The sequence below is a fragment of the Augochlora pura genome, chromosome 10, assembly GCF_028453695.1.
Source record: "Augochlora pura isolate Apur16 chromosome 10, APUR_v2.2.1, whole genome shotgun sequence".
NCBI classification, from domain to species: domain Eukaryota; kingdom Metazoa; phylum Arthropoda; class Insecta; order Hymenoptera; family Halictidae; genus Augochlora; species Augochlora pura.
Window position 1 is genome coordinate 23,914,623 of NC_135781.1, and position 20,382 is coordinate 23,935,004.

The following is a 20,382-nucleotide window of genomic DNA, read 5'->3' on the forward strand; positions in this document are numbered from 1 at the left end:
GTCGTTTTCGAGGAAATCAAGCTCCTTATGAAACAATTATACTTCTTTCTATTAGCTTATTTATTGTACGTAGGTAGTTGAGGCAAGGAAAGGTCGCCTTGGTTTTGTTAAATATACATCTATTTATTTAATACTAGGGTAACTGATATTATTCCAGCATCGCTGCAATTATGTAAGAAAAATACATTGTTGTACGTATGAATAGTAATTATATAATATATTCCTGATATACTAAAGTGGACTGTTCACCACGGATGTTATAACAATTACAATAATAACTTTATCTATTAATGAAATTATTATCAGAAGATTGATATTACAGGCTGATATCAATATATCCACTCCACTTCGACATTACGGAACCAAAATAACAAAATGGAATAATCTTCAACAAATATATAGAGCTAAATATATATAATTCAATAAATCGAATTATTTAAAATGCAGGAGATCCCGTCCTTTTCCGAAAGACAGGGAAACTATTGAGCACCGCCCCAATGACAAGACCGTATTCAATGCGCGACAAACCATGATAATTCAGGTTTGAAATGGCTCGACGCTGTCCAGGCGTAGTCCACGGTCCATTATGTAACAGACTATCGAAATTTCCAATATTCATGATCGTTAAAATGCTGCTTTTAATACTCGAAATTGCTCGTTAGTGTTACGCGATCAATAGTGCTGTCCCCGTTGGGCTTTAGAGCGGCCTTCTGGCAACTTACTTATACTCCAGCTTATAGTCCACGTCTCGGGTTAATAGAAATTCATATAGACAGAAGGATAGATATATTTCGATATTCGTAAACGGTATACCGAAAGAGCGCGGAGCATCGTGACAGGGGGACCCGGGCATCGATGTCGGAACAAATAATCGATGCTGTCTAGAATTTTCATGATTTTCGACACCGTGGAACGTGTACACTTTGATCAATAATACGCCGCCGCTTCGCGTTGGATTGGTTTCGATGCGAGCGACAAGTAGAGCATGCGCCTGATAAACATTAAGGGATCCGATGTTGCCCCTTCGCTACGAATCTAGTAATCGTTTCACATCCCCCGCTACTGTCCCGATCTCCGCTTGCTCCCGTTTCTTCCATTGATTTTATTTCGGAGACGGTCACATCCATTTCATTTAGAGCGACGAAATCAGTGTCGTGTCGCAGCTCGAGCGCCGAATTAACTTGAAACCTTGTAAACGCGTCGCGAGAAATAGAACTTCGCTGGAAGACGACGGATCTTTGTGCAAAATAAAAATTATCTTCATCGATTGCAGTGAACACGAGTCGAGTAGAGATCTTGTTTCTTGTCTTAATGATTTCAGCTAAACTAAAATGAAATACACATGTCCCTACGTTTCTTCGATGTGTTTACTGTTTTAACACGTTCGTCGCCGCGTCACCCATATCTGGGCGACATTAATTTCTGACCAATTTTGAAGATTTATTTTTATTGCAATATATTCGAGCGAAATGAATTCGACTATGATTTTTCGAATGCGAAAGAGTTCTAATGTCATCCCCTATGATAAATGCAAAGTTTTTAGTTTTATTCTAATTCATTAAATTGCTTTAATTATGTGGGGATTTTAGTGTCTAATTGTCGGCGAAGAACGTGTTAAAAGATTAATTGCCTTGATCTCGATTTAGAGAATTTGGAATTTTACATATACCATTTGGCAGGAAGTATGTATCAGGAGTGTTTGATAGATTAACGTCATTTTGTACGTATCAGTCGATGTTATTTGCAGCAGGCAGTATGTACCTTGTGATTTGTTTCCTTTCAATAAGTGATCGAATTTAGAAATCATCTGTAAGTTGAACGGAACAAAATTATCATATTTAAAGCATAATGTTTTTCGTTTGATTTTATATTATAATTAAATACTATACATAAATACGTAATTTAGAATATATGAAATAATTCATACAATAATAATAAATGTTTCTTATTAATTTTTATTCGTGCAATTTGCCACAGTTCCCATTTGAAATTTGTTAAAAAGTACAAAATATATTAACAGCAAAACGTAAACTTAATATAATTATATCGTTACACAACTTTTTGTGCATGACTTTTCCCATCAAAAATGAAACAGAAAAATTGGTAGTTGATGAGTTAAACCGCGTGTAATCGTTACAATTGTAACTAGATAAAATTCGTAGCCTAATCGTTGAAACAGTAGATACGTCGATAAAATACGGTGTTGAACTTAACGCTCTAATTAATGGATTCTTTCCGAGCAGTATTAATTTTGGCCATGATCCAAGAAGCCATGTGCGGTAACATAAGCTCATTATGGTTCCTGCGATCACATTGAAAGAATTGTATGCAGAGATACACCTCTTTAAAGAAGTAAAGCTTTGAACGCGAACAAAAGGTCGAACTAGCTAACGAAACGAAGGCAATGGAGCAGTTAGGTAAACCCGACCTAATGCTCTCGAATTGCGAGCAGACGTCTAACACTGGTCAGCGCTTGACGTTGAAGCCCAATGCATACATTGATAAAGCAACCGTAACGAGATTTTCTGTATAATATAACCGGAGACGAAACAATGTTCCAGGTAACTTCTAACGAACGAAATTTCATTGTTGGTTTCCTTTTGAAGCTTACTGCTGAACGTATAGAGTGTCCTATGGTTTTCGATCAAATGGTATCAGCATACTCTATCAGCGAAAATAAGAAGAAAATGTCGTATAGACATAAGCTGGGAAATGTTTTATTAAAAAGTTATAAGAAAAATACGAAACAACAATGGACTAGTTGGACATTTTTGATAACACAGCCATTGAGCTCTATAAAAAATTGAATGACTCAGTAAATGTAGCTAGGATAAGTAGATAAAAGAAATGCCACTAACATGTTTCTACTTTGAACGAACATCAGTCTGTCGTTATTTCGTATTTTTCTTATAATTTTTTAATATAGCATTTTGAGCCTCTATTCGTATGACATTTTTTCTTATTTTCGCTGATTGACTATGTTGATCTATGCTTGGCCGGAGAAGAACTTGGACACTCTGTATATAGCACATCTTGAATTTTGACAAAGTGAATTTTTCGTTAGGTATTAAATTTAGGGCTAACAAAGGTCAATACTTTTTTTATTAAAAATTTTATATTTCTCCATATTCTGATATCAAAAATGTAGCATCCCATTTAAGAAACGAAAATTAACCTTCGAATCTCCGAAACGGCTCTACCTATGAACAAAATAAATGCAGTACATACTATACCTCTTTAACCTCTTAGGCACAGTTGGATTTTGCGCGAATGAAATTTTTCGTAACTAAATTACCATTTTTCTTAATATATATTTTTTGGTATAAATATATTCAATAGTATTAGCTAATCTATATTCTTTTCTTAGCGTATCGTACATATACACTTTCACTTTAATCGTCTACTATAATAACTAATAATACAATTGAATAAAGCACGAAACATTCGCGAAAGCCACTATAATGACGCGTCGTGCCAAAGAGGCTAAACCACGTAATTTTTTTATTCAAGAATTTGTTGCCCAACGCATACTTTTGAAGTTGCAGGAGATGCACAAGTTGCGTGGACCGCCCTTGTATACACAGTCCACGGTAATGGTAGAATTAATCTCCCGAAAACGATCGCACCCAGCAGGCTGAAATTTTTCATACATATTTGAACGTTCTCGAAGTAACAGGAAAATGTTGACAAGCCATTTTACTAAAGATAGTAGGCGCTATTAATAAATGCGCAGGTCATATCGGGGAGAAGCTGTTCAATCGTCCGCATTGATTTCCTCGTAGTCGCCCGAAGGAAGCGAAGGACATCCCGCTTCATTCAACGTATTACTAGCTTCCCCCTAGATCCAGTAATTCTCTCTGTTCGTATCTATCTGCCGATCACTGCACCCCCTTCGTCTCATCCCTCGCGTGTCGCCCTTCGTCATCGAATCAGTCGGCAACCGAGTTGCGAAACGATTTATTATCGCCGTAGGCTGATTCGGGACACCGTAATGCTGGTAACAATTGAAACCTGATCAGACTAAATTGACCGATACCGATACGCCTGTTTCAGAAACTTGAGCAAGCCGATGACGACGAGTATCTCAACTCCTCCTGGGCCGACGGCAGCAGTCTGAAGCGGCACTTTCAAGGTCTGAACAACATCTCGTGGAAACCGCACTAAAAGTGACCCAAGCACGGGGACGAGAGAACAAGAAGGACCGGAAACGATCGAGAGAGAGAGAGAGAGAGAGAGAAAGAGAGAGAGAGGGAGAGAGATTGTGAGAGAGGGAGAGAGATTGTGAGAGAGGGAGAGAGAGTACGGAAGAGAGAAAAAGAATGGAAGAGCTTCCTACGAAGCCTATTAAAGTTACCGACCGCGAACAGCCAATATTCTCTCATTGTCGGCAACTAACCCGGAGGGAGAGAAGAAAACCGGGCTAGAGGAAGAGGGGGGGGAGGGGAGAGGGGGCGATCAAGCAACCAAGTACTAGTAACGCGAAAACTATAGGAACTAACGTAGCTACAGGAATTCTCACGGACTGAACCAGAGGTAGAAACACGATGCTCAACGGCATGTTTTCATGCGGGAAGGGAAAACACGGGCGTCGATTTTCGTCCAAGTCCAGAACGGCGTTCTCTCCTCGAGCAAGGACCGAGACGATCGCAGAAAGAAATAGAAAGCTGAAAGGGACAATGGAACCCGAGGAAGTGATCCAGAGAGTGTAATCCGAACGAATGTTTAGGGTTTTAAAAAAGATGAAATAACGCCGCACCGCTGTCGCATCACTGTCCCCGTACGCGCGCTAATTATCATCCATAGAGATAAACGATATTTTGTGACAAACTTTTTTCTACTCGATAACCGCCCGTGCTACGACCGTCTTTGAACGGCGAGAACCCCCGGAGGAGTTCCGCCGATCGATTCAATCCGTCGAGGACTCGCTCTCGTCCATCCCGACCGATCGTGCCCGACCGAGGTCGAACGATCAGCTCGTTTGGCGGCAACCCAAACAGGAAATATTGTATTTAGATTCGCTGTTGATACTCCGATGCCAGATTCTCGTCGCCTCCCGAACGGAGTCACTTCCGAAACATCGAAGAGGAATCTCTCGTTAGGAAGAGGCTCGCCGCTCGATTCGAAGCAGCGCAGGCTCGACAGAGCACGCGGATTCGGACACGCTTCTTTACTTTACGCGGTGTTCGCATCTGGTTTCGCGAGGGAAACGTCGAAGCGGTGCCGCGGAGACGCCGCGAGATTCTGATCACCGAAATTCTTCTTGTGTTCCATGCGGTCGCCCGACGACCGGATAAGACGAAACTCGCGAGCTTACGTCCACGAAACACTTTGTCCACGATCGTAGGCGCCGAGACGCGCGAGAGATTGGCTGGCCGCGAGAGCGAGACCGCCCGATTCTTACCCACGGCTTTACAGGAAATTGTCTTTCGGCCAAACTCCGTCAGCCAAATCGTAGTATTCGTATCTTGTATCCGATAGTTTCTCTCGAGCAAAACTCTGTCGCGAACGCTTTTCGGAAACTGACCCTCCGTACCTCCGCGCGGCTACGCGGCGTCGATACACACGCGCGCTGCTCGCCGCGGGTTCCGCGAGCCGAAGCGCTCTCTCCGCCGCGCCGCGATTCGTGTGCTCATTAAAACGGCGCGGAGGCACCTCCTGCTGAATGCGACCGAACACGGAACAGGTCTCGCCGTCTCACCCTCTCGTCCGTTCAGCGCCGAATCGATTCGATCGCGCCGAAGAACGCGCACACCTCCGCGAGAAACTTCCACGAAATCAGCACCGCCCGTCGCGAAGTCGCAACTCAAGGAGACCGCATATTCCTGCCGATTCCGATTTTAGCAGCTCTACGCAAACACACCGAAGGGGAAGAGAAGAAACCGGTCCTTTCGATTGGCGATCGCGCGCCGATCACTCTGGTTCACTCGTCGAGGAGCACGAAGATCACCGATCGCGACCACGATCTCTGTATCATGTCCGCTGGAAGACGAGGAGACGGACGCCGAACGATCGCGTCGCTCGCGTGGACTAGATAGCTTAAAACGAGTAAACTCGCTAATCTTTAAGGATACCGTTACCAATTACCATGTATCGCTAAGTTAATATCTGCTTGCTGTGTGATCATGACGCATTCGAGACACGCCACGCTCCCTCTACAAGCATCGTAGAGGAGCCGACGCACATTCTACCAGACACCGACACACACGCCCGTTCTCACCGTGCCGCGCGACACACACGTTTCCGATCGAGGGTTCTTCAGGGTGTGGGGGGTGCTCGTGTGCTCGTTCAATCGAAAATTCCACTTGCGGAGCCGGCCGATTCCACCTCCCCACTACCCCGCCACGGTTCACGTGTTTTTATAGGGAAGAATGTTGAAGATGAAGACTGAAGATCGCTGCTGAGTAAATTCGCGAGAAGGCAGCCCGGCTGGTTTGTGTTTCGGCGCTCTAGCGTTTAATGAAATAGCTAATTTTTCTATTAAAACCACGACGTTCCACAGATCTTCTTCCACGAGTTCTCGGACTTCATGGAATTGACGCCGACTGCAAATTTTCACGTTCGTGGAAAATGCGATACGATACCGTCACGTCTTTTAACATCCGTTTACCGAATGCCATAGTTTGTATACCTTGTCAACGCGGTCGAATCTCTTCTGCGAAGCTATTGCTGTAACACTTGCGTGCTCGTCCGCTAATTATGGTTTACTAGAAATATGGAATTTGGGTGGAGCTCGAACCCAGGGACCGACCCAGCCGTCGAAGCTTTAAAAACTTAACGCTTTCGCCCGGATGCGAGAAATATTTGTTGAACGTCTCGCCGACTTTGCCGATGTCGATGAATTTGCTTGAGCGGACGAAATAATTGCCGCAAGATTTGACGAACACAAATCAGCCCCACAGCGCTGCACACGAGCTGCAGAATTTTTGCGATGACTCTTCGGGCCAGGTTTGTCGTTATTAAGAGGAAACGAGAAGTCGTTATTTCAGCTTTGCATTATTTCCTCTGTTTAACGAAGAACGTTGTAGGCAGCCGCGCGAAACAATTCTGGGTACAGAGCCAGGAAACACACATACGGAGAGGAAGGGAGAGATAGAGATAGATAGATAGATAGAGCGAGAAAGAGAGAGAGAGAGAGAGTCGAAATGATTGCGAGTCGAAAACTGAAGCTCGCGGTTACGTAAAGAAACAAGGTGCAAGTTGCGCAGCTGATGAAACAAGTAACAGCGGTTTTTCGCGGTCTGGTTGCTGCGCGCGAATCGATACGAGTGGCGCAGAACTGGCAAACCTTCACCCCTGAGATCGATGGGAAAAATTGATGGCTCAAGGAATTGGCGGCTCTCTCGAGTCCTACCTAGCACACTCGCTTCCGGTGCTTTTGTGCAATATTTAAATTTTGGGGTACAATTGCTCGTGCGAACTCTTTTCGCGAACAACCAAAGGTGTTTCATTAGACGATTGGAAGACGGCTGCATCATACTGTTTATGCAAAATGCCATCTAAAGTATTCAATTGAGTCGCAAACGATTGCCAAATTCCATTTAAAATCAATACAGGATTCTTCATTTTTATCTTTGATTCGTCGTTTTTAATGTTTGCGGCGATAATCATTTGGGACTCAATTTAATAGTTTAAGGAAGCAAGTGTTTTTTACGCAGAGCTGAGTCTGTTGTTTATTGAAATTCGTGGCTCTTAATTATCGTAGATTAATCTAGTTATCAATTTATGTTCATTTTGTTTTCGTAATTGTTTCCTTTCTTTTAATTGTTGACGTAAGTGTTTCGTTAGAAAGCTCCTTAGCAATGCAATTAGAAGAGGTGGTTAATTAAAGTTGTTACAGTTGTAGTATCATAAATTTCTCGTATACAAAATAACGCTCGTTCGATTAAGAATTGTATAATTTTTACAAACGAAGAATCAGAATATTTTTTTACGTATCAAATTCTATTATTTCGAGTATAACGTTGGACAAGAAAGACTTTATATAAATTTTTCTCTTTAAATGCTTTTTATATTTTCAAATTCGACACTTCACGATGATAACCAGGAATTATTTTATACATGTCCACTTAAAATAATTATGCGGTTCTAAAAATGCATTCTTCGAAACGATATTGTTCTAGTGGCGTTGACAAAGGTGGAGAAATGAATATATTAAAATCGATCATTCGTTATCAAAATATAATTTACTATTGTTCCAATAATAATGTTATATACAATTATATTATATCGAACAAAATTTCTGAATATAAATGCATAAACATCTGCAGTATTGCCATTAGCTACTAAAAGAAGTGATATGCTTTCCGCAAGTGTTCGAAAAGTGTTCTACGTACCTCAAAGAACGCATCCAATTACTATGAAAATATACCGTAAAGCTTTCTAAACCTTGAACATCAATTTGTATCCTTCGATCAGAGAATACTTTGTACTATATACATATTTGTGCAGACTCATTGATTCACCGATATATCGATCAAACATATGCGATAGGCGTTACACGAAATTGATTTATGTAGTTATAATGATTCGGAGTGCGAACATTCACGTAGTCTAAAATCGAGTTTTAAATGGAAGAGTGATGGAAAGACAAATGGGAAAATACGAATCTATAAGTCGAATTTATATTTACAGAGTTGCATATAAAATGTTTCGGAATAATTTTCGAGCTGTTCGTAATTTTGTTCAGCGTTCGCAATTTGATTCTTGGCCCGACGATAATAATGTTTCTATAAGAGCATCGTAACGTTTATGAGGACAGGATCTCATTTATCACGATCTCCCGCCATTTTACAGTTTGCGGTTCACTTCACGTACAAACAAAAAAAAAGGAGAAAGATGGGGAGGAGAAGAAAACACGTCACTAGGAAGAAACACATATACATAGCGTATGTATGCAGATTTGTTACACGTATTCACGAAGCGAACATGCGCGCACGTACACGAAACGCATACAAGCGAAACACACATTAAGAAACCTATGGAAGGAAATAATAATTGAATTGTTTTTATGGATTAAGAACAAGTTGTCTGTGATCTACAATAATTAAAAAAATATTTAATAAGTATTAACATGATAAATGCATAAATTGACATGTCGATAATGTCGAACGAATCGATTTAGGGAGTAATACTACTACTAATAATAAAAATAATAATAATAAAAATAAAAATAATAACAATAATAATAGTAATAATGAAGAAGAAAATTAATGAAATGAAATGACGGTGGAGAAACAAGATGTCGGTCAGATATATCGGAGATTCTCACGATAAGGGTAGAGCAATATGAATAGAACACGTGGATGGATCTAAAAATAACAAAAAAAAAGATAACAGAAGAAACGATTAATCGCATTAACGACATCACTGCAATGGAATTCTAGAGAAAAGGTATATTATATATAAATACATATATAAACATTAAATAATAAATAGAAATTTACATCGGAGCACGCAACGTCTAAATATGTAATCGCTGTTGTTAATCAATAATAAATCGCGATATGAAAAATGGAAGTAAGAAATTGAAGGAAACGAATGTGCGTGCTGCGTTCACGATATCGAGTAAAATACAAAAAAAATGAATAAATAAATTATATGAATGATTAAATAAATAAATAAATGAATAAATATATTATATATAAATTATATGTATATATGTATGTATACATACGTATTTTGTATACGTATGTATATATATGTATATATTTATGGCACTTGACCGTCGCGGCTAAAAGTACATAGAATAGATAGATTTATAGAAGCGTAAAAAACACCAAAAAATCGTTCCTTCCACCCGCTCCGGCCGTGTATTTGATTATCGATTTTAAATAATACCGCATCTCATGTGAAGTCAAGAAAAAAAAAGCTCTGTGAACTTGTACCACGCACCTCCAGAATGCAAGTAGCATGTCATTTTACCGATGCAAGAGATACGAAAAATTGAAGCAAAACAAGGAGAACGCGAACGAGATAATGAACGAAAGAAGAAGAAAAAAAAATAGAACGACGAGGGACGAAGGATATAAAAATGCCACAATCACTGAGTAATAAGTTGTTCAACGAGCGTTGCGAAAGATGTTCGACATAATTTTTGTACAGTTTTGGCACGCGAGAACGTGCAATATCGTCGTCTTTATATTTATGTACAACATTCACTTATAAATTTTCGATATTATTATAAACTATGATCGATTTCGTGTGAAAGTGTATATGGCTTTTTCTGCGGTTAACAATAAAATGTTGTCAAAGCTTTTTCACGAGATATATATACATACATATTTCACTCAACATATATGATTTATCTGTTAATTCGATTCCCTTCCTCATAGACAAATGTTTCTTTGTTGTAAGACTTTTGTCGCATTCCGTTCTCGTTTCTTCACTTTACGAAACAGGATTTTGCATAACGATTTTTAATTATTTAACTATTTGACTATTTAACAAACATTATTTAACTATTTTATTAGAAACTTCATTGTTTTCAATAGCAATACGAGAGCGTTTTCTACGTTAAATTTAGATCATAAATGGAACGGTCAACTAATGAACTCCAATATTCCATTGAAACGCAGTGACCTCGCAAATAAATAATTGTATTTTAACGGGTTACATTAAATTGTTTATACAATGTATTCCAGAATAAATTTTCAGTTTCGTTCTGACATATTTGATTATCCAGCACTGTATTTGTTCCAATTTTCAACATATATTATAGATTCTATTATTTTTAACTTTCTTTTATCAAGAGACTTGAATATATGTATATTCTGCAGAAAAATATTTATTACTGCAAATATCGAGATCAGCTGATTCTTGCCGCTTTTTCCATAAGAAACTGCATCAGATCGATGCAGAAAATCCTCCTGAACTATTCTATGCTTTTGATTAATCGTTCTTTGCCATTATTTTACCACAATTTATGTCATTTAGCAACCCTGCACCCTGTATATGTTAGTGACAGTGGTGCCTCTCGTGATAAAAAAGTGAAGCTCCGATCGGAGTCCATACAGCGCCAGTTGGTGCAGTGGCAAAATGCTCAAAATGTTAGCCAAAATCGACTATTGGTAATTTGCCTACTAGATTGAGCATTTTACCACTACACCAATTGGCACTGTACAAACTTCAAAGGGAACTTCATTTTTTCTCCGAAAGAGGCGTCACCATTAGCCGCATGTATGTACACAATACCGAATAGAGTTGCCTAAAGCATCGTGACAATCGTTACGAGCACAGTTACAAGCGGAGTTTCATTTGTTTTTATAATTATTTGTAAACATCAAATATTACTGATAATACTCGCAGCTTTATAATCGAAATACACAAGAATTGATAAAAGAAAGCTTTACTTAACTTCATAACTGTGAGCTACAATTCAAATATTTTAACCTCGTATATAGATACTTGTTACTTGAAAATATTTGTAAATAACGTTTTCTTTATATTAATTTATAGATGAGTCGCAAGGAAGCATTATCTCAATTTATTCAACAAATTCATGGCCGCCCTGTTGTTGTAAAATTAAATAGCGGCGTAGATTACAGAGGTGAAATATTTGTTTAAAATTTTACCACTTACATCACTAATTACTACTAAATAATTCACTTTGCAGGTGTTTTAGCTTGTCTCGATGGTTACATGAATATAGCACTTGAACAAACAGAAGAATATGTAAATGGACAATTAAAAGATAAATACGGCGATGCTTTTATTCGTGGTAACAATGTATTATATATAAGTACACAAAAACGTAGAACCTAAGTAAAAAGAAATGTATAACTTTTATGAAGTTTTTATTCATTCAACCTACATACGCGAATGCTTAAGAAGAACTACATAATTTTTTATAATAAAATCTTTTATTTACTGTACTTATCCTTATCTAAATGCAATGACCAATACTTTCGTTTAACAAAACTTATTCAAAAAGCAATTTTAACGTAATGATTTTCTCAACTCTCTTTTTCATTTTCTACTTTCCGTAAATCTTCAACTTCCATATTCTGAGTATCGTTCAATATTTGTGCATTGTTTGAAATATTTGTAAATTCTGTACCACTACTTCCTTCTAACTTTTCCCTCTTGTCTTCTTCCAAAGCTTTCAATCTCGCTTGTCTTCTTTGAAGAGCTTGTTGCCTATTCCTTTCTATTTGTTCTTTCACTTCATTGCTTAGCTGGGAAGGAGTAGTATTTTCCTTCACAGGCTGAGAGGCCTGTGAATTATTATTCGATTGTGACATTAATTTATCAAACAGATCATCGGCTGTAGACTTGTTAGCTGATTGTACATTAACTTGTTTCTGTTTCTCTATCTGTTCAGCAATTAATAAATCAAACTCATCTATTGGCTCATCTTCTTCCTTCTCATTATCATCGTCTCCTTCATCCACATTCAATGCAACATCATCTGTATTAATCATACCCATTCTATATTTTTTTATAAACACCTGAAGATCTCTTTTGGTACCCAGTTTTTCGACTCTCTCCAAAAAAGTATCGAATTCTAATTTTGGAAATAATCTATGCGACCAATGTTCCATTCTTTTTAAAATTCTATCCAAATCAGATTTCTCATGTCCTTTACCATAAAATTTAAATCCTTCGAAGTATTTCTCAATAGTTTGCAATCCTTTAGGGCCTTTTAAACGGTCTGCATTTAATGTTGGTATAGGGTTTCTCACGCTCGGCTTTTTAGAGGAAGAAGGATCAACTCTTCTGGGAACATTGTTCTGATCTTGGTTCTCCTCATTATCAGAACCTATATCTCTTTCTTCAGTGTTCTGTTCTGCATCCAAATCATGTCTTTCATATTCAGCTACTATATCATCCTCGTCGTCGTAGTCGGAAGTATTTGACAAATTTGGCATATTCAACAAGTAGTACTGAAACTGGTTTCAGTGTAAACAAAAAGGCAATTCTTTCACTATGAAATCGAAACTCCTCGGCTTTAGTTCTCTTGAATAAATTTTAAAAACCCCTACAGGAGAAATTCTTGAACTATGTTTTCTCCTCATGAACGTGCCTCAATAATTGCACGTAACGGTAATCTTGTCGGTTAGTGGTATGTTAGGTTATGTTTTACAGATAGTACTTAGAGTTTCAGTTAAAACTCGCTATCATCCTGAGAATTACGATCGAAGATTTCTTTCTCCAGAAACTTGTCGAACTCACCGTTTGACTTGTTCATGCGTTCCAATAATGATACCAACAGTTTTTTATTCAAATGATCGGTTTGTGTGATTTCCCGCACAACGGGAACGGGCTCGCAATTCGTATTCGGTTGCCGTTCCGTCGTTTGAAGCTTCTCCAATGTATCGTTTTGTTCCCTCATCGGTGTGCCTGGCATTTTAATAAATAGATTGAAATTTTATAATCCAGAATATGAAATCTCTCGGTATTCTCAGCAATTCTATTCGGCCAGCAATTAACAAACTTATGCGCAAGAACAAATACTGTACATATGTGTATCGTTTCACTTGGCTGCGATTTGTGTTCGTGATGCGATGTATATGTATCTGACATCGACTGCGCATGCATCCATAATCCACGGGTATCTTACGCGCCATTATACAACTCTGAAATTGTATAATGTTATTTCGTTAAAGTTCATAAAGTTTACATACTGTCCTATATTGTTTACATATTGTCCTACCAATTATTTTTGTATAAATGAACTTTGTACTTCCTATTCTATGGAAATATAAATATAATTGAATCTTTTTATTAGGCGCAATCAAATTAAAACATTTTGCATTTGAAAAATGCCTTTATTTTCTGCAGTCTCTAATCGCGCTTATTTATGTCAATTTTTGAAGAGGATTTTATGCTACTTTTAATGATTCACAATTTTTATTATCCGCTAGATATAGATGGTTCTGAGATTTATTTTGATCACTGTATTCTCCGTGACACTTATCTCTCGGTGACTCATTTATTCCACAGAATTCTCTATTTAATGATCACTGGCTTCTTTTCTAATTAACAAAACCGATATGATCGCGCTATGTTAAAAATAATTATACGAGCATCCCTGACATTTTTAATTTAATAATATTAATAAAAACCCCATAACCGAGTTCTCGAATTTGCTGGATTAGTGTGTAGAGGCTGTCTTATAGAACGTTTTTTCTAGAGAACGTTAACATTATGTACATATTACAATGATTTCAAATTTCAGATTTTGACCCGACTCCGTATTTGCATAACTATACATTGTAGTCTCATTTCACAAATTTTAGTTCCAGATAAAACGAAGACTGTGGAACTGATAAGTTTATTGACTTTCGCACGCTTAAAAAAATCTGAAGAAAATGTGGTCTCGTAGTTTTTATAAATATTCGTGTTGCATTAACATTTAATCGACTATGTTTTATTTATAATTCGATACTGTCAATAGGCATATCAGAATCGTAGAAATGTGAATAACAAATCATACGATAACGATAATTTAAAGTTTTGCAATACGCATCGATAAATGCATATTTTATTAAATAGTTCTGTTTATCCGATTAATGGATATCTTCTGTTAATCATTCGAAAAAAAGTCAGAGTTAAGCGACCGGCAACTCGTACGACCAGCCGGTCCCCGCCACATGCTCACGGACAAAGGGGCTCCGGGATCGAGACTCACAAACTCACGGAATAGCGGCAGTGTTCCGTCGTTCCGTGTCCGTGTAGATCCGAGTAGATCGCGAGGCGAGCGTGGATTATCACGGCGGAGACGGCGTGTCCCTGTCAGTATCGCAAGAACGTTCGTGTCGCGTGGAAGTTGTCGGCCGGAAGGAGCGGAAGGTACAGAGTCAACGTGAATTGTTCGTTCGTTTGTTTTTCAATTGGTTCGTTCGTTCATCGGTTCGTTGCCTCATCATTTCGTTCATTCCTTCGTGGTCACCGTAACATTGAGATTCAACGAACGTCACATCAGGTACGTGCCCTTCAAAAGTTGCTACGACTCTGAACAATTTCGCGATCTACCTTACGAGATACATCATTTTTTAGAAGACATTAAAGAGAAGAAAAACGTAGAATCGGAAAAAGAAACTCGAGAAAGGGTGAGCCTGCAAATATTTGCACGTCGTCTTGGTCGACCCGTCATTTGCATATTCTCATGTCCCATTTTTTGTTGTTTTTCCTAATTTAACAATAACTTTATTGTCAAGCGATACTGTTAGACGAGCAAACGATGAGGATTTGTAAGTCGTGAATACGGCACTGATTTCAAAACACTGAGCGGATTCCGATGTGGCGTGATCGTCGGTAACGGGTTGTATGCTCGTTCCCCACTTTGCGGAGGATCCGCGCCGATATCGCCTTATCTTGAGAATTATAAATTCTCGAACCAATACATGGCGTTTACCATGCGCGTTGTTTCATAAATTTCACGCAGACGCAATCTTGTATATTGTATAATAGATTGTAAATGATCGTTCTCGTTGTAGAAGCAAAAATGTAACTACGTCAGACGATTAGCGCGAACGGTAACCCGGAATCGGATGTTCGAATCGACAACGGGAACGGACCAATCGTACCGCACAACGTCAATGAAAAAATTCAATGATTTCATCTGCTAGATATTACTATCGTTTACTTTGAATCAAGCATATCGTATGTAGTAGAAAATGAGAGATATTCGCTGTCCGTGGATGGGTTGCTGAACGCAACGTGTTCACGTTCACGGTCAACACGTGCTCGGTCTTCAACTTTTCTTTTTCGGTCGAACGAGAGCTGCTACGTCGACTTTCTTTCGATGCAAACTGTTCGGTCCAGTGAAATTAATCAGCGAACTGGTACCAAGTATAATCGTCAATTTCGTTACAGATAACTAGTGACGATATCAGAATATAGTTTTTTCTGTAATGAACGTCACTTTCCTGCTTTCAGCTTTTATTTACTTATTTATTTGACAGTGGTCGTGTCAACATGCTTGACATTGTAATTGTAATTTTCTTAAGGGGTTAGTATTAACGATCCGCGAAGTGTCCGAGTTTTTACGTGACCAACTGTTTACTATATGTATGACATTAGTACTAAAAATAATGAAATTAAATAAATGAACTTGAGTAAAAGGTTCCTGTAGACAACTAATTCTCAAATATGTATATTTACTGAACTCTGAATTAACCCCTTGCCCTGCCATTTTCTTTAGAAGTTATATGATTAGAATTCCTCCGATCGCACTAATTTCTTAGATGAAAAAGGAAATTTTATATTTATCGTGCGCTTATATCTACTTGAATGTTTAAATATTGGTAACGAGAGAATAAAATTTTATTCCTAGTTAAAGGAACGGGTGAATATTCATACCTAATAGCTTATTACTAGAAATCTCCGTCACTAGTCTGACTCGTTAAAGTACGGCAAGGGGTTAATATTACGCGATGTGATTTATCAGAAATGTAAATTACCGTTATTATATGTTATCGATGCATGTTCATATTTTTCCCTATCTTAATGCAATCTGTTATCGAGTGGATGGTTCATAATCTAATACTCCATCTTCAACGCTACAGCTGTTCATCAGTAACGTTATCACCATTCATATTTTTGTGCTCCGGCTTATGTTTAGATATCTATTTACAATCGTTTTAAAATACCATCATGATTATAATTGTTAACTAGGTTGAATACGTTTACATTTTACGTTTTCCATTTAACGAAACTTGGTCACATTTTAATTTTATTTACCTCATTTCAATACACGTGTAAATAATATATGCAGTAACATTATCGCAGAAATTGTATATTTAGATATACATGCGAACAAGTTTATGTAGTAAACGGTAGTCAATGACAATTTTTTTTAATCACAAACAAAGATACGAGTACATCGAAAATTCATTATTCTCGTGTACGATAATACCTGTTATGCGTGATTAGATCTACTCGTACGAATGAAAATAATCATGATACGTAAGTTTTAATAAGGGGATATTGATCAATCATGACACAACAACGCATTTCCTAAAACAAACAAACATGATTCGTCGTGTTGTTTTTATTGTTCATGATGTAATACCTGTAGAAGCACTAATTATGCAAAGTAAACTTGAAATAGTATCATTGTCAGGATGCTGGGTAATTGTACATATACACCTATTACGTCTAATGCAATGACTTGAATATTCAATATTTAATTGAATGCTTCGTTAACATGTCCTGCTATGTCATTACCTTCTGTCGCGTGATTCCACTAACGTTCCATTTCATTTGTATCGCGCTATTTCGTAGCTATCACTGTACTAATATGAAGTCTGTGTAAACACTGTGTACTAATTTTAACAATGTCTGTTCAAACATGTTACCACCACCCGGCATTAATTGTGATATTTATAAGAATATGTTTTATCGTTTGGAGCTTTCTAATGACTTCGAACTTCGCTGGCTCAAATGATTTTTCAGACTAAATAAAATGATATTTTGTAAGAAATCTCATATTACTATCAATTATAGTATTATAGAAATTACTGTCCTCATCCCCGTATGTATAGTCACGCTTCGTTGCAATGCAAATCATAGATCATTGTTTGCGATCGATATAAGTGTTACTCGTCCTCGTGGCATAGTAAATAGCAGAAATTTCTATGTTAGGTGTTTAAAAAAAATGCGGAATAAAATATTCAAAATGTTACTTTAAGTAATAAATGCAAGCTTTTAGTAAAACAACAGTCTAATAGCTATAGATTGTAGTGTCAATGCACATGGCATGGTTACAAGTCAATTCTACTGACTCTAAACGGTATAGAAGGCAACATTTTTCACTGATAATATATTGTAAATCACTGACATACACTTACGTTGAACGCGGAAGTGAAAAGAAAATGTTTGTAAAATATGCGCGAGTTGGTGTACTTATCACGGAAAAAAAGTTTTCCGTCCAGACTTCGAACCGAGTTCCAAGCAATTTTCATAAATGAAAAACCATTTAATTGGCTTCCGGCCATTACGATGCCATTGGAAATTATATTAATAACAATGTACAAGTTCTCTTTATTTACATCATCTTATACGTCAATATGTTAGCGCATATACACAATTCGATGCGTTTAATTACACAATTTATAACAATTCTAGTTTCTTGCAATGGATGCAGGAAAACTTCAATAATCAATTTCGATAAAAATATTTCACATTAATATTATTCTCTTGCAAAGACTACTATTTTTGCAACATTTATTATCCATTACGTTTTACTATTCTTTACTGAGCACTGAACTTAACGTTTTTACGTGTAGCTTTACTCCTATTATGTGGCTACTACTGTTTGCTAATATAAATTCAGAATTCATTACGCTATTATTCATACATGGTCATACAAATACCAGGAATATCGTTGGTCAATGAGACTATTATAAATTTGGAAAATAGTTTCAATGTCTTTGTTGGATATTTTACCGATTTATCGGAAGTTCTTTATTTAGTACGTCGGCAACACGTCGATACCAGTAACTGGACTTGGTTCGGTAATTCCATAAAGCAAATTATTCGAGCGCATAGACCCACTTTTCGCGTTCAAACGAATCACCGGCGCGGCGTTTAACGGTACCATCTTCAACAGAACACGGAGGAAGAAAATTACAATAGAAGAAATGTCTGCTACGACAATGTCAGCGAAAACACATTATTCTTAACTCTGCATATATATATCAATCCCGAATCTTTTGCAAAACATTGTTTAAACATAAACACCGTATAATCGCAACCACACCTATCGCTTTTGACCTCGAAACACACGGATTTTGAATGGGTCATATATTTTTAACCAAAACGAGTCGCAAAGTTCTGATAACATTTCTTACTTCTTGTTTATTGGCTTCTGGTATCCGTGTTTATTATCCAAGATTTTACACTTTGCACAATCGAAAAAGCTATATTTAAATTGTAACACGTGGATGTTAACTTAATCGATACGACCTAATTAATTTTAACACTGCGAAAGGCGTTGCAAATATTCTTTAAAGTAACACATACAAAATGGTATCATTAGAATACGTAATTGACAAGGAATTTAATATTGGTTCACAAACGATATTGCTACTACTTCCTGCGTCAAAAATTACTATGCTAATTATTCTTACGTTTCGGTAAGTTAAGATTATTTCAAGGCTAAAAGCATTCAAAAGAGTCAAAAAAAAGAGTAAACAATATTTAATATGTATAATTGCATTCCTAAATTCCGGCATACCAACTATTAACACTTTATCTATTAACTGAAATAGAGTTTTTAGTTTGTTGTTCTTTTACTTGCAATGATTGTTACAAAAGAAGAAATCAAAATTGATGTAATTATTTCGTCGTGTCAATTGATTATCGTATGGTTCAGGGAATATAAAACAGATTTTTCGGAAGAAAAGTATTAGAAAAAGTGAATTTAGCAAAAACGATGGTCGCATCCACTATAAACAGTTATATTGGCAACTCCTTCGTAACAATTAATGGATGTGCACAACGTAAAATACATAATGTGCATATATTACATGTACATATATTCAATTTACGTTACAAAAGAACATTCTTGATATTTTTATGGCCACGCAAAAATACATAACAAATTTACTTACAATTAAATTATTTGATTCAATTAAATTCAAATTTCAATGCGTGTAGTCAATTATCCAAGAAATACTAAAACCTACAATCTTCTACTACGAGCTCTGGATGGCTACTGAAAAACAAGTCACCAATAACATCAACATGTTTGTCAGCCCCGAAATAGTAACCGCCTAGAGTTACTTGCGTTTTTACTAATACGTCAAATTTTCCTTCATAAAAACTGACTTTATGTGCTCATTAAAATCTACTATAGAAAAACTAAGGTGTCCAGGAATACCTTAAAAAGTATAATGGCAAGAAATGGATAAAAAAGGATTATAAGTGAACATAAGCTTATTGAATGCGAATTTATTGTAATTATTAGACGCCACGAGGCGGTCTTGACCAATGTTCTTTTGCTCCGTAATTGTTTCGCGATGTCAAATAATATTTATGATGTCACATAATTGACCTTGCCGTACACTGTTTCAAATTGCATAATTTGCATATGCATCCTCCGTCAGCATTTTTTTTTCCAGCTGTGGGTCCAATGACGTGCATACCTGCCGTATGAAACCATGCGACTCGACCGCTATGATTCGTTTCATTCCAGGTTTTTTCAATCTAATGAAATATTAAAATTCGCTTTCGTCATGTAAGCAGATAGTCATCAGCTACATAGCTCGCTATGGCGTTATGCAATACTACAAAGGAAATCGTTATAGTGTTTTGTTTTTTGTTTGTCATCTAAATATCTAACGCAGCACAGTTCGCATGTGCTTGACGGTTTAAAGTTTGGATGGTGATTTATTACCATCCTATCGTGTACCATAAAAATTCTGGTCGCTTTTGTAC

The 20,382-nt window shown here is 37.2% G+C and overlaps 2 protein-coding genes across 2 annotated transcripts; one reads left to right on the forward strand and one right to left on the reverse strand.

Annotated features, from left to right (window-relative positions):
* The first annotated feature begins 11,171 nt into the window (after positions 1–11,171).
* On the forward strand, positions 11,172–11,870 carry LOC144476152 (U6 snRNA-associated Sm-like protein LSm6). Its single transcript, XM_078192782.1, has 3 exons — positions 11,172–11,362; positions 11,455–11,545; positions 11,612–11,870. Exons 2-3 carry the CDS (start codon positions 11,455–11,457, stop codon positions 11,758–11,760), a joined length of 240 nt encoding a protein of 79 aa, XP_078048908.1. The 5' UTR covers positions 11,172–11,362; the 3' UTR covers positions 11,761–11,870.
* On the reverse strand, positions 11,776–13,097 carry LOC144476151 (TIMELESS-interacting protein-like). The gene has a single exon (XM_078192781.1). The coding sequence runs from the start codon at positions 12,864–12,866 to the stop codon at positions 11,952–11,954; it is 915 nt and encodes a 304-aa protein (XP_078048907.1). The 5' UTR covers positions 12,867–13,097; the 3' UTR covers positions 11,776–11,951.
* Between the last annotated feature and the right edge of the window lie 7,285 nt (positions 13,098–20,382).

Excerpts from the sequence above, each read along its gene's own strand:
- LOC144476152 (XM_078192782.1), top strand. The coding sequence starts at position 11,455 with ATGAGTCGCAAGGAAGCATTATCTCAATTTATTCAACAAATTCATGGC. Across the intron at positions 11,546-11,611 it reads TAGCGGCGTAGATTACAGAG|GTGTTTTAGCTTGTCTCGAT; the intron begins GTGAAATATTTG and ends TTCACTTTGCAG.
- LOC144476151 (XM_078192781.1), bottom strand. The coding sequence starts at position 12,866 with ATGCCAAATTTGTCAAATACTTCCGACTACGACGACGAGGATGATATA.